Genomic DNA, 14,055 nt, shown 5'->3' with positions numbered 1-14,055 from the left:
TGTTGACATAGGCTTCTTGGAGGGCCTAGACTGGCCTATGGATTGTGTCAGTCATAGCCATGCAGACTGTTTGTAATTATCTAAATTCATCCATATTACAAATCTACAAGATAAAAGTTATTATACACATTTCACATATGAAACACCTCAGGTTCCAAATAATTAGAAGGTTTAAGAAATTGCCCATCTTTAACAGCTAAGAAGTGGGGGTGGCAGGATTCACAAATTAAGTATTTTTGTCATGAAAACCTGTGGTCTTTCCATCCTGGTGCTGAGTCACACCATCGAAATTAGAAATTATCATCACTACACTTCAACACACACCAAATAAAATAATTTGACAGAGATATGAATGTCACCCTATAGAATCATATTTATTTGCATCATAAATAAATATACATATGAACGCCACCCTATAGAATCATATTTATTTGCACCATAAATAAATACATATTTACATATTATATATATTTACATTTATATAAATTATTGTGTGTGTATATATATATGCTATATATCTCTCTCTCCAGAATTAAAAGGAGCTATTTTGGAAGATAGTGCATTCTTCATCACAGGAGATGTGAAAATGTAGGCTTGAAAACTGAGTGGCAGGAAGATTAGGAAGATTATAGGAATTCAAGCATCAGCTGTGTGTTTCCATGAATTAAGTTCTATCTAGGGCTTGAGTACCTATGTTGCTAGGCATTTACTTGAAATCTCACATATAGGAGCTGTTACTATGAGATATGAAGCTCCCTACAAATGACTAGTTTATGAATATATTTCTGGAAGTAAACCCAGATGACATAGAAATAGTTTCAGATATATCAGTTTTATTCTAAGATTCTAAGATATATCAGTTTTCATTCTAAGATAGTTATTAAAGATATATTGAGTATGCTTTTTTCTTAGTGCATCAATCTTAGATCAGTAGACTTCCAGAGATTAAAGAGCTCTTAGAAATCTTCTGTTGAAGCCTATTCCCTTTATAATCATTGAAACTGACCAAGAGTTGTAGAATCCAAGATGACTGGTTTAAGTCCAAGATTTTTGTTTTGTTGTTGTTGTTAAACAGCCAGGTACAGAAATTTTGAGCTGAAGAAGTGATAATTTTTTATGTGTCATTTTTTCAAAAGCATAAGAATTTTTATGAGGCTACTACTTCCTAAAATAATTACTTACATCCGAGGGTGGCGTTATCCTTAAAAGATGAATATTCTTTGGTCAAAGACACTCATTTTAGATTATATAGCAATGAGGCAAAGGAGTCAAATAATTTGCTTACTGTCAAATCTTAGTAATTTGCAGTATTTGGATGAGAACTAAATTCCTCATATCCCTTCTTTAGTTAATTACAACATACTGACTCTTTGTTTTAGCAAGAAATATGTCAATAATATAAGCAATATACATAAACATATGTACATAAACATATGTACACATATACATAAATATACATATACATAAATATACATAAACATATGTACACATATACATATGTACACACATTCCTTATATGTTTATGTATGTTACTTATATACATATAATTTATACTGCTGATATATGTATATATGTATATCTGGCACATCAGAAATGAAACAAAGAATAGAAGGAGGAAGAGAGGCACACCCAGTACAAAGCTAGTTGATCTTTTCTGCAGTCACATAGTCTTTCTACTTTACAAGTAATATCTGGGCCAACAGAAGTAGTAATAAAATGACTGGATTAAAACTGGCTAGAAAAAGAAAGCACAGAACCTGACTTCCTAAAATCAAAAAAGGCAAAAATACTTCTAATATAAGAAGATTAAAAAAGAGATTACTTAAATTGGTTTTTAAAATATTGTGCAATCTACGAGCTTAGTAGAACCTATACAGTCATATACTCTGCAATAAATATAAGAGAAAGACCTTGTCACTAAAAATAAAAATGCAACAAAATGAAATCTTTAGTTTTTATTTTAGCTTCTGAAAAATGTTGACATTTAAAGTGTTTACTATCAATAAATAGGCTTCTACTGACTACATGATATTATCTTAGCTTCTGAGCTTGAATAAGAGTTCATGGTCTGGTATTTACCTAAAATCTCCTTAGTTGTTCTAGTTTATTTTCATTATTGTCATTACAGGTTTTCTTCCTGATGGAAGAGGCAATCCTAAATCAAAAGACTCCTACTGCTGCATTTTGTCCTCCTGACACAGAGGAAGAACTCCTCTGTGAGATTTAGATTATCCGGCATGTCTTGGTAACGTAAGAGTTTCATGGTGGCAAAGCCCTTTAAGAATCAGATAGTATCTTGAATGCAGAGATTATGGAATATATCATTTGAAATTGCCAAATCAACACTTCTACTTTGTTTTCTGAGAATTTTTCTCCAAAGAAATATTTAGTGATTGTAATCATTAAATATAGTTGATTTGTCATGTTTCTTGGATACAAAATTTGGACAGAAATTAAGGCATAGGAAATTTAGTGCTGTATCTGAAAACTAAAATGCCACTTATGAACTAGCTGAGAAAGTAACAATGCATGCATTGGACATTGTATTATAGACAGATATTTTAGAATGATCTTTAATTGTATGATCATTTTCTGTAAACCTCATTTAAATTCTTAGAAAACCAAGTAAAAGCCAAAATATTAGTATTTTTTTCTTCCTTAAAACTTCCTGAAAAGTTACATAAGCAATTTCTAGTGTTTTTCTAAGTAATTTGAAATACAGTTATCTGAAAGAGTATCAAGACACTCAGATAGCTGAAATCAGGAAAATAAAATTAAAGGCACAAGGAAAAATAAAAATCACAAAGAAAGCACTATGAGAGTAAAAATAGATGATACTATAATGTTAAAGAAGTGATTAAGCATTAGATAAATGAACTTTTATTCACTTATCTATGCAACTTTGTAGTGCCCAGCCACAAAGAGTAGTGTCATTGACTCAGCACTTTGATTATGGGATTGGCCAATGGAATTTTAGCAGACATGTTGCAGGCTGAGATGTAATTGGGCTCCTTCTTACCCTTCAGCCATTTTGCAAATGAGATCACGTTTAGGCTAGCTGCTGGTCTCAGGAGGAAAGTAATAGACTTCTGGAGGAGAGCCAAGGCATACTAATACAGACCCACTGGCCCCCAGGAACATAAGAAAGCCTAGTCAAGATGAGCAGTTATGAACATTCACCTAGCACCAGTGTTTGCACTGGTGAATAATTGTGTCTGTGACAGATACAACTGTATTAGGCATAATTCCTTATAATGTGAATGATCTGCTGCACAGCTGGGAAAAACTAATAATTCTGAGTGACAGGATCAGAATTATAAATATCTCAAGTGTGAATAGAAGTTAACCAGGCAAATAAGGGATGAATGTTTCCCTTGAGTGAAGTAGACACATGGTAGAAACCAGTATATCAAGGCTCGCTGCCAGGATGGATTAAAATACTTTCACAAAAATTAAAGGGAAGAATGGCATTGCAATGAGGTTTAGATAAGTTAGAAATGAAACCACACAGTGTTCTGCAGGGCCTGTTAGCATTTGGCATTTATCTGAAGAATAGAAAGTAGTAAACGGGTCTGGTCTTAGTCTAGACTAAGATCAAGATCAATCCAGAGTAATCATATATTCAATTGAACATTTTATATTTTATATTAAATTAGAAAGCTGATGTAGGACTATTGGTTAGAAATGAAAGAGAGGTAGGAGATATTGATTCAACTGGACACAGTGCGATGCTTCGATACAAAAATTCTGGAGAACCAGACTGAAATTTCTGGTATCACTTTCATTATTTCTGTGATGGTAAATAAGTCATTTAACATCTCCAAGCTTCAGTTTCTTAATTGTAAAACAGTAATAATAATAGCGTATCTCTGACACAAGGTTGTTAAATATAAGTATAAATATATGTAACAGGAATTGAATGATATAGTTTTGCCATGGTCCCGCCCCTAAAATCATAAAGCTGAAGACAATATATACCATTTTCCCAGATTTAGAGAAATGCCAGTCAGTGCTCCCCTCCCCAAGCCAAGTAAGCAGGGCATAAAGAAAACCAATTTTAGCAATTTTAAGTGACTACAAGAAGGGGAGACTCATTGTCATCCGGTGTGCTTGCTGAGAAGCAGAAATCCGTAACTCCAATTTGCTGTTTCGATCAAAGAAGAATGCTATGAAATCATTCGTGGGAAAGCTGATGTGTGACCCTGGATTTTCTTCTGGGGAAATTTGAAGAAGGCTGGCTGGAGCAGCCTGCAACAGATATCTGCAAAGAGAAGGCACTGCTAGTGCATCCAATAAGAATGTGTTTCTCTCCAAAAAAGTGGACACAGTGCTGGAACAGTAAGACACTGTCAGATGGGGAACAGACAGCAAGCGAGAGGAACTATGGAAAGTCTAAGGACATCCTCCTCCTCTAGGGGCCTTGCAGAGAAAAGGGCTTCATCAAGGGTCTTTGGAAGAGTTCAGACAGATAACCCACTTGAGAACTAATGCCTGGGCAATTTGTCTCACAGGAGGCATCAATATCCTCACATTATGAAAGCAATCGTGCCTCTTCTTTTTCTTTTCTTTTTTTTTTTTTTTTTTGAGACGGAGTCTCGCTCTGTCGCCCAGGCTGGTGTGCAGTGGTACAATCTCGGCTCACTGCAAGCTCTGCCTCCAGAGTTCATGCCATTCTCCTGTCTCAGCCTCCCGAGTAGCTGGGACTACAGGCGCCCACCACCACGCCCGGCTAATTTTTTGTATTTTTAGTAGAGACAGGGTTTCACCGTGTTAGCCAGGATGGTCTGACCTCACGATCCACCCGCCTCGGCCTCCCAAAGTGCTGGGATTACAGGCGTGAGCCACCGCGCCCAGCCCGTGCCTCATCTTTTCTTTTTCTTTTTCTTTTTTCTAATTTGTATTTCTTTTATTTAAAAAGTTAAACTTTTTTTCATACATTTATTGGCCATCTGCATTCCATCCAATGTATCTTGCCAAATCTTATGCTTTGCCTATTGTTTCTATTTTTCTTAATGCTTTATTAAGTCTCATTGTATAAGACATTACACTTACGTTTATAATGCAGTATTGAAAATATTTTCTCAGTCTAAACTTGTATTTCTTACTTTTTGTTGTGCATTTTTCAACACATAAATTTATAATTTTGTTAGTGAGAACCATCAAACTCTTTTCTTAAATGGCTTATGGATTTTTCCTGTTTTTTAAAGAAAGGCTAAATATAATCAAAATTTTTCTTCTATTATTTTATATTCTGATTTTGACATTTCAATATTTATTCCACCTCACATGTATATTTTATATATACATGGTATGAAGTTGTGGTTTCATTTTGTCTTTTTTTATTATTATATTTTAAGTTCTAGGACTTCATGACTAAAACACCAAAAGCAATGGCAACAAAAGCCAAAATTGACAAATGGGATCGAATTAAACTAAAGAGCTTCTGCACAGCAAAAGAAACTACCATCAGAGTGAACAGGCAACACACAGAATGGCAGAAAATTTTTGCAATCTACCCATCTGACAAACGGCTAATATCCAGAATCTACAAAGAACTTAAACAAATTTACAAGAAAAAATCAAACAATCCCATCAAAAAATGGGCAAAGGATATCAACAGACACTTCTCAAAAGAAGACATTTATGCCCCTTCTTTTCTACCTCTCCACCCAAACCAATCCTGAAGAATCCTGATATAGACTTTGGCAGAGGAGGAGAGGCAAATATCTGACCATACTTGATTCACACTGTAGGTACCTACAGTTAGGCTAGGCCTCCAGTTGTGGAAGACACTTTGAAATGAATATGGGATTCACCTTTAGGTTGGACTAGAATTTTTAGATTGGAAAGTGAGTGTTAATTACCGGCGTTGTTGTTTCAACAAAATTCAGCTGGAGAGCTATATAGTATCTGTCTAACCAACCCTGAAGGCATGAGAGAGGGAGGTTTTATGGAGCATGGATGACAGAAATAATGGGAGTGAAAAAAGTGTTTCTAATAAGCACATTATTAAATTAAAACTGTTCAATATACTAGCTTTACAATGAAGTAATAAAATAGTTGGTAAAGCACTTAAAACAGTGTATGTCACATGGTAAGGGCTCAATAAATGTTAGCTGCTTTTATAATTGTTGTTTCTCAAAAGAAAAATATGAAATTTCCATATGATCCAAAATAGAAAGGGCTGTATTGAATAGTAATGATGGAAAATTACAAAGGGAAAGATTAAAGAGCCATGTGTCAGGCATCACATAATAAACGTTGTGAATTTGAACAGAAGATTCTTTCATAGTTCCCTTAATTTTAGGATTCTATTATTGTAAGTATGAATTATTTTTCCATTGTGGGGAAAATCTGGTTTTTCTTTCAAGTTAAATAAACAATACAACTCTTCTAACATTTTTTAATTTAAAGAAACATAGACTATTCCTTTTTATCCTCTAAGAGCATCCACTATTAAATCAGTATCATCATCCTTTTGGTTTGGAGTATTAGCTGCCTTTATCAAATGCAAATCATAAAAACTTGCCTGTCAGTATTCATTCTTTGGTGGCTCTTTCTTTATCTTTGAAAATGATACTGACATGAATTGAGTGAAACATCACTACAGTACAGCTAAAACTGTCTGGCAACGGACTGAGTTTTTATATAACTGTAACTTACTTTCCTTTGTAATAACTCATTTTGAGCTCCTGCATAAAGGATATTTCAACAACACAAAACAGATCAGAGAGTAAGCAAAGTATTTCATTTTCTTAAGCAACTGTCACTTTCAGAAATGAAAAACATTGTAAGTGTCTTGACTCAGAGAACAAAGCATTTCATTGTCAAGCTGAGAAACAGTAGTTCCATACTCACATCTTGATTGGTCATCTCCCAGTAGGGTCTCTCTCCATAAGACACAACTTCCCACATTACTATTCCATAACTCCAGACATCACTAGCAGAAGTAAACTTTCGGAAAGCTATTGCTTCTGGGGCAGTCCATCTGATTGGAATTTTTCCTCCCTAAAATTGAAAAAGATTTAAAAAACTTCCTACATACTTCAAATGTGCCTAGAGAAAGTGTTGCCTCACTGAAAAGATCTAGACAGAGATGTAGCATTTTTAAGTGAATCTGTTTGACAGCACACAGTCTCTTTTCACATCTCTCAGCCCATAAGCAGTTGTAGACTAACTACTAATTGGCTGTCTAGAAGGTTTCTAGTTTAAATTCTGTGCGACTACTGAAATAAGTACAAAAACCACATCTCAATTACAGTCCTCAGTATGGCAGCTCTAAGTAAGGGAAAGCAGGCAGTCAAGCAAACCAATAAGGTATACTCTCATGACTTCTTAACAAAGGACTCAAAATCCCTGGGTGCTTCATTTCTTTAATACAGAAATTGTAAGTGGAAATTATAGGTTGATGAATGTGACCCTGAGCTGTTTAGCAGTTAATAAGACAAGCATAAACATTGGAGATATATATATATATATATGCATATATATGTGTGTGCATATATATATATATATATATATATATATATATTTTTTTTTTTTTGAGACAGGGTCTCACTCTGTCTCCTAGGCTGGAGTGCAGTGGTGAGATCTCCACTCACTGTAACCCCCACCTCCCAGGTACAAGTGATTCTCATACTTCAGCCTCCCGAGTAGCTGGGACTACAGGCGCGCGCTATCATGCCTGGCTAATTTTTGTATTTTTAGTAGAAACAGGGTTTTGCCATGTTGGCTAGGCTGCTCTCCAACTCCTGACCTCAAGCGATTCACCCACCTCAGCCTCCCAAAGTGCTGGGATTACAGGCGTGAGCTACTGGGCCTAGCCTAATATTGGATATATTAAAACAAAGTTATACTTTCCCTTGATGTTGTGTTATTTCTTTTAGACTTGCTTTTCTCTTTTCCTCTGTTGTCTTATTTTTGTTTTTGTTTGGTTCAACTGTTTAAGAGGAGGGTGCCTTGTTTGACTAAACCAAATTAAAAATTATTGAAATTGGATTGGGGGAAAATCTTACCACATTATCAAGTTTTTTTTAATGGCATAAAAATTGATTTGGTAGACTTTCTCTTAGTTCATACAATAAACACTTTTATATCATGCCTCTTTCAGGGTGAAATTATTATTCTCTTAACTTTAATAGCAGGCAAACCTAGATAACCAAATATTTCATCTACCATCAAATATATATTGAAAGAGAAAGAGGTGAAGGTGTTCAGTATTTTCTTGTAAAAAGACTAACATATGCCTTCCCATTTTGCAGGAAGGGAAAGATTTAATTTACATTGCAAGGGAAAAAATGGACTTAAATTGCTGTTTATGAACCAAAGTTTCAATATATATAAGGAAATAACAGTTTGGGGTCATACTAAAAATTATTTTGGGAATTGAAGTTAGGTTTGAATTATTTGCTCTTTAGATATATGGTAACATCATTTGAAGAAGACTTACCTGAAACTCATTCTCATTCATTAAATATTCATAGGCAAGATAGCATTATGAATCCTAGCTATGCATAGATATTCTATAATGTCTTATTAATATTCCTTTTAGAATTGTCATTTGTTGATTATATTAAACCTTAGCCCATAATTTTTCTCTTGATCCTCTGATCATCCTTTGTGTCATCAATAAATCTGAAGTTCCTTATCTTCTCATCACTCAGTGTATAGATTTTCCACAGGCTGCCACTATACCCCATTTCAGAGGAATAAGCCTTGAAGGTTTCAGGTTCTCTGTCTCTCACTTTACTCTGTAGCATAACACACTAACACAAATCTTGAAAAATCTACTTTTTACACTTAACTAAGACACCCACCAATCACACTGGCAATGGATATTTGCATAACCTCAATCTTGATCAGGCCAAATTTATTAAGGGTAACTCTATTCCCAAGAGAATTCTTAATTGAGCTATCCTGTAATGCAAATAATGACAATGATAGGTCTGGAAGAGGAAAGATATACCCCTAAACACTTTATTGATTAAACTGACCACTGGAAGTCTTTGTTTGCTTTGATAAGTTACTTTTGCCCTTCAACAAAGTACAAATCCCCATGAATCACAAAACACAAATGTTTAAAAAAAAACCCTTATAATCTGAAAAGAACTTATTGTTACACTGCCAGTGGATGTAATTTTTAAAAGTTGAATTAAATAAGAAAACATGTATATTACTTTGAGAATGAGAGACATCAAATTGTATAGGGAAAAGGAAACAATGACAGATCTCTATCTTCACAAGGGTTTTAGACATTGAGGATATCCAACCTGATGACACTGAACATATTTAGAATTAAGCAAATATTGTTTATCATAAGGAATTCAAACTCAAAAAGTATGACATTACAGATCACTCATAACATTCTGTTGTAGCAATATGCACAGTTTTTCACAGAAAAAAATGTCAATTATATACCATATCAATACAGCAAGCAATTATTTTGATAGAAAAGAGTTTTGAATTCTGTGAAATATGACAATATGAGTTAGTGATCAATTTTCCATAGTGTAGACATAACAGTTTTTAAATAGCTATTACAATACCTCCAGGAAATCAAAACTTTTTGAAGGAATAGCTCTTTTTTCCCCACAATGTAAATCCTTAAAAGGTGGGAGCTAGATATTTCTGTATTTATTTAACAAGTAAGGACAGTATAACGCAGAGCTTAAATTACCCAATAATATTATACATGTTTACATATTCATATATATGTGTGTATACACAGACACACACATACTATATATATATATAATATATATATATTTTATATATATATATATAAAACCTTTAATGTCGGAGATTCTGTATTTAACTCCTTACTTTTAAGTTTAAGATCATTATTCTTACATGCTGTATCCATTCTGAAGTAAGATTTTTTATTTTTAGTATCTTCAGAAAAAAATGAATTATGAAAATCAGATATTCTAAAGTTAATATTTAAATTTGCTAATACATAAATGGAAGAATTTTTTGACTTTTGATTTTCTCTCTCCCTCTCCCCCTCACTCTCTCTCTTTCTTTTTGACTTTGTTTCAGGAATGCTCTTTTAGCTATTTCTTTTAGAATCTTTAAAAATAAATGGCTCTGGTCTAGTGTTTCAGAAATGTACTCTGTTAGATCTTACCCTTGTGGTGTAGGCTGCCTCGGGATCATCTTCCAGTACCCGGGAAAGTCCAAAGTCAGACACTTTGCACACAAGGTTACTGTTGATTAAGATGTTTCTAGCAGCAAGGTCTCTATGCACATAGCCCATGTCAGAAAGGTACTTCATTCCTGCAGAGATACCTCTCAGCATGCCAACAAGCTGAATCACAGTGAACTGCCCATCGTTTTTCTGTAAAGACAATGTAGAAAAATTAGTCTAGCAACACCAATCACTGGGGGAAAATATGAGAGGTCTGTATTCAATCCCCCAAATTGATACTATCAATCACTAAAATTCATATGCAATTTCTATCTGAAGGAGATTGGAAAATGGTAGGAAGTATATGGTTAACTTAGTGATGTTTATTTTTCCTCTGCTTGGTCAAAGCAGATAAAGGTTTTGAAAACCCTGGCCAAAAATCTTATGTAGTTGCCTTTTTCTGCATCATAACTCCTTTATTCTCAGTCATCAGAAGGGTTTGTTCACACTCCAACCTAGTATCTGCCTTGGGTCAACACCGTACTATTTTGAGGTGATTTAAAAGAAGCTAGCTGGATAGACATATTAAGTTAAAGAAGAAATGGACAGAGGAGATAAGGGAGTTTCTGTAACAGCAGATGGGAGACTGGTGACTGAGCAGTGATCTGGTCAATGTTAGCAATTTTTGTAAGTTTGTTGTCTTTGTCAAGGGCACTGAAATTATTTCAGTTACGTAAACTCATAAGGCTCAATGGATGGCTATTTTAAAATAAAGGAATGACGTGACCTAAGAGACTGGAGTACTTAAAGGTATGGTTAGAAAATTTGATAAAATAATTTGGCAGAGTCTGGCAGTAGGAAGAAAAATTTGACTTTTCAGTGGACCATTATCAAATTCATTGCATAGGTCCCTCTTACAATTGTTATCAATGGCATTGTGCTATCACTTTTTCCTACCAATGGTAATGAGCACTATATTAAAATTACAAACTGCCAGCCTACATGTTCAATCAGGCCTGCAAATATGTTACATTGTCTAACACAAGCTATTTACTAATAAAGTGGGTTTGCCAATATTTAAAATTTAGAGATTTGCACATGAAGAAAATCTTTCCCTGAAACGCTGGTGATCTGATAATATTAGCTATTGTCAATGACCACATGAACTCTGCTGGTGCAAGTAGTGACGGGTCTTCAGGTAGATTAGGAGCACTTATAGGCTCTAACTTGACACCTTTATTAATGACTTGCCTGGGCTATTTACACGTTTTCTCGCTCTGCCTGATACACTATGAGAAAATTGAATGCTTGTAAGACCTTATTTTTTCCTTTTTTCTCTTTTTACATTTCTTTTTTAAAATTTTTCTTTTCCTCTCCTATTCCCTTTTACTTCTCTGCATTTTTTTTTTCAAATTAAGACATACTTAAATAAAACTTTAGGGGCATATAATTTGGATTTGTGTGAGTTTTCTGAAACAAACCTATGTTCATTTTGGAGTGTAATTATTGTGGCTCCATAAATTTCTATTCTATAAAAAACTTAAGCATTAAAGTGGCCCAAATTCAACTTCAACATCACAGCCAATATATAAATAACACCTTGAATAACTAAATTATTCCCAAATCCTACCTTTAAAAATGTATCTAAAGAGCCATTCTCCATATACTCTGTCACTATCATCACTGGTTTACCTGAAAAGAAAACAGAGTGATATAACCTGCTGCTCTTCGATTTTGCATTCTTATCCGGCAAAAGCTTACCCAGAAGTTTTTATTAGTGTCCAAATTGTGTGTGTATATATATATATATGTATATAAACTTAAATATTTAAATAAAAATATTAAAAATAAAATTTTTTAAATAAAATAAATTTATTAAATAAAATAAAAATATTTAAATATTTTAAAATATTTTACACATATTTAATATTTTAAAAATATTTTAAATATATTTAATATTTAAAAAACATTTTTAAAAATATTTAAAAACTATTTAAATATATAAATATTTAAAAATGTCCTCTTTAAGAAAGAAGCTAATTCCTGATATGATGATATCTTAGTGTTATGGGTGAGTCAGTGAGAAAAATGTATCACAAGGTTAACAACAGATTGATATTTAAGATTCACACACACACACACACACACATACACCTTTGCCAATATCATCACTAATTTATGTAGGAAATGTGTTTAAGAATAATTCTATGAATTTTAGGATAAATTTTATTTTAATAGAAGTAATGATATAATGTATCCAATAATATTCAGTGAAACACTTGGAACATATTCATCTTTCTAATTCTCACAATTCTAAATAAAAACTCCATCCTATCTAATTGCCCTGTTTATGATCCTTTGATCCTTTGAATGTATATTGCATTTTCCTACCTTTACCTCTATTTTTTTTTTTATATGCAGGGGAGTTTATTAAGGAGTATTGACTCACACAAACACAAGGTGAAGTCCCACAACAGGCTATTTACAAGCTGATGAGCAAGGAAGCCAGCCAGAGTCTCAAAACCTCAAAAGTAGGGAAGCTGACAGCACAGCTTTTAGTCTGTGGCCAGAGGCCTGAGAGCCTCTGGCAAACCACTGGTGTAAGTCCAAGTGTCCAAAAGCTGCCGAACTTGGAGTCTGATGTTCCAGGGCAGGAAGCATCCAGCACGGGAGAAAGATCATGGAAGGGAGTGAAGGCCGGAAGACTCAGCAAGTCTAGTCCTTCCAAGTTCTTCTGCCTGCTTAATTCTAGCCATGTTGGCAGCTGATTAGATGGTGCCCACCCAGATTGAGGGTAGGTCTGCCACTCCCAGGTCACTGACTCAAATGTTAATCTCCTTTGGCCACACCCTCACAGACACACCCAGGAAAAATACTTTGCTTCCTTCAATCCAATCAAGTTGACACTCAATGACTTTCTTCACAGAATTGGAAAAAACTACTTTAAAGTTCATATGGAACCAAAAAAGAGCCCGCATCGCCAAGTCAATCCTAAGCCAAAAGAACAAAGCTGGAGGCATCACACTACCTGACTTCAAACTATACTACAAGGCTACAGTAACCAAAACAGCATCGTACTGGTACCAAAACAGAGATACAGATCAATGGAACAGAACGGAGCCCTCAGAAATAACGCCACATATCTACAACTATCTGATCTTTGACAAACCTGAGAAAAAAAAGCAATGGGGAAAGGATTCCCTATTTAATAAATGGTGTTGGGAAAACTGGCTAGCCATATGTAGAAAGGTGAAACTGGATCCATTCCTTACACCTTATACAAAAATTAATTCAAGATGGATTAAAGACTTAAACATTAGAGCTAAAACCATAAAAACCCTAGAAGAAAACCTAGGCATTACCATCAGGACATAGGCATGGGCAAGGATTTCATGTCTAAAACACCAAAAGCAATGGCAACAAAAGCCAAAATTGACAAATGGGATCTCATTAAACTAAAGGGCTTCTGCACAGCAAAAGAAACTACCATCAGAGTGAACAGGCAACCTACAAAATGGGAGAAAAATTTCGCAACCTACTCATCTGACAAAGGGCTAATATCCAGAATTTACAATGAACTCAAACAAATTTACAAGAAAAAAACAAACAACCCCAACAAAAAGTGGGTGAAGGACATGAACAGACACTTCTCAAAAGAAGACATTTATGCAGCTAAAAAACACATGAAAAAATGCTCATCATCACTGGCCATCAGAGAAACGCAAATCAAAACCACAATGAGATACCATCTCACACCAGTTAGAATGGAAATCATTCAAAAGTCAGGAAACAACAGGTGCTGGAGAGGATGTGGAGAAACAGGAACACTTTGACACTGTTGGTGGGACTGTAAACTAGTTCAACCATTGTGGAAGTCAGTGTGGCGATTCCTCAAGGATCTAGAACTAGAAACACCATTTGACCCAGCC

General features: G+C 34.4%; 1 protein-coding gene across 7 annotated transcripts in view; it reads right to left on the bottom strand.

Annotated features, from left to right (window-relative positions):
- The window catches only part of EPHA5 (EPH receptor A5), a 361,246-nt gene that overhangs the window by 22,093 nt on the left and 325,098 nt on the right, over nt 1–14,055 (bottom strand). For all 7 annotated transcript variants that reach the window (XM_009239965.4, XM_002814747.6, XM_002814748.5 and 4 more), the window contains 3 exons: nt 11,757–11,818; nt 10,127–10,336; nt 6,859–7,008 (listed from right to left, as the gene is read on the bottom strand). In XM_009239965.4, the coding sequence (XP_009238240.1) occupies nt 6,859–7,008; nt 10,127–10,336; nt 11,757–11,818 (422 nt within the window). The remainder of the gene's footprint in view (nt 1–6,858; nt 7,009–10,126; nt 10,337–11,756; nt 11,819–14,055) is intronic.

This window comes from Pongo abelii, chromosome 3 (assembly GCF_028885655.2).
Source record: "Pongo abelii isolate AG06213 chromosome 3, NHGRI_mPonAbe1-v2.0_pri, whole genome shotgun sequence".
Lineage (NCBI taxonomy): Eukaryota > Metazoa > Chordata > Mammalia > Primates > Hominidae > Pongo > Pongo abelii.
Note: the sequence above shows the minus strand (reverse complement) of the source record. Positions and strands in the feature narration are given on the sequence as shown.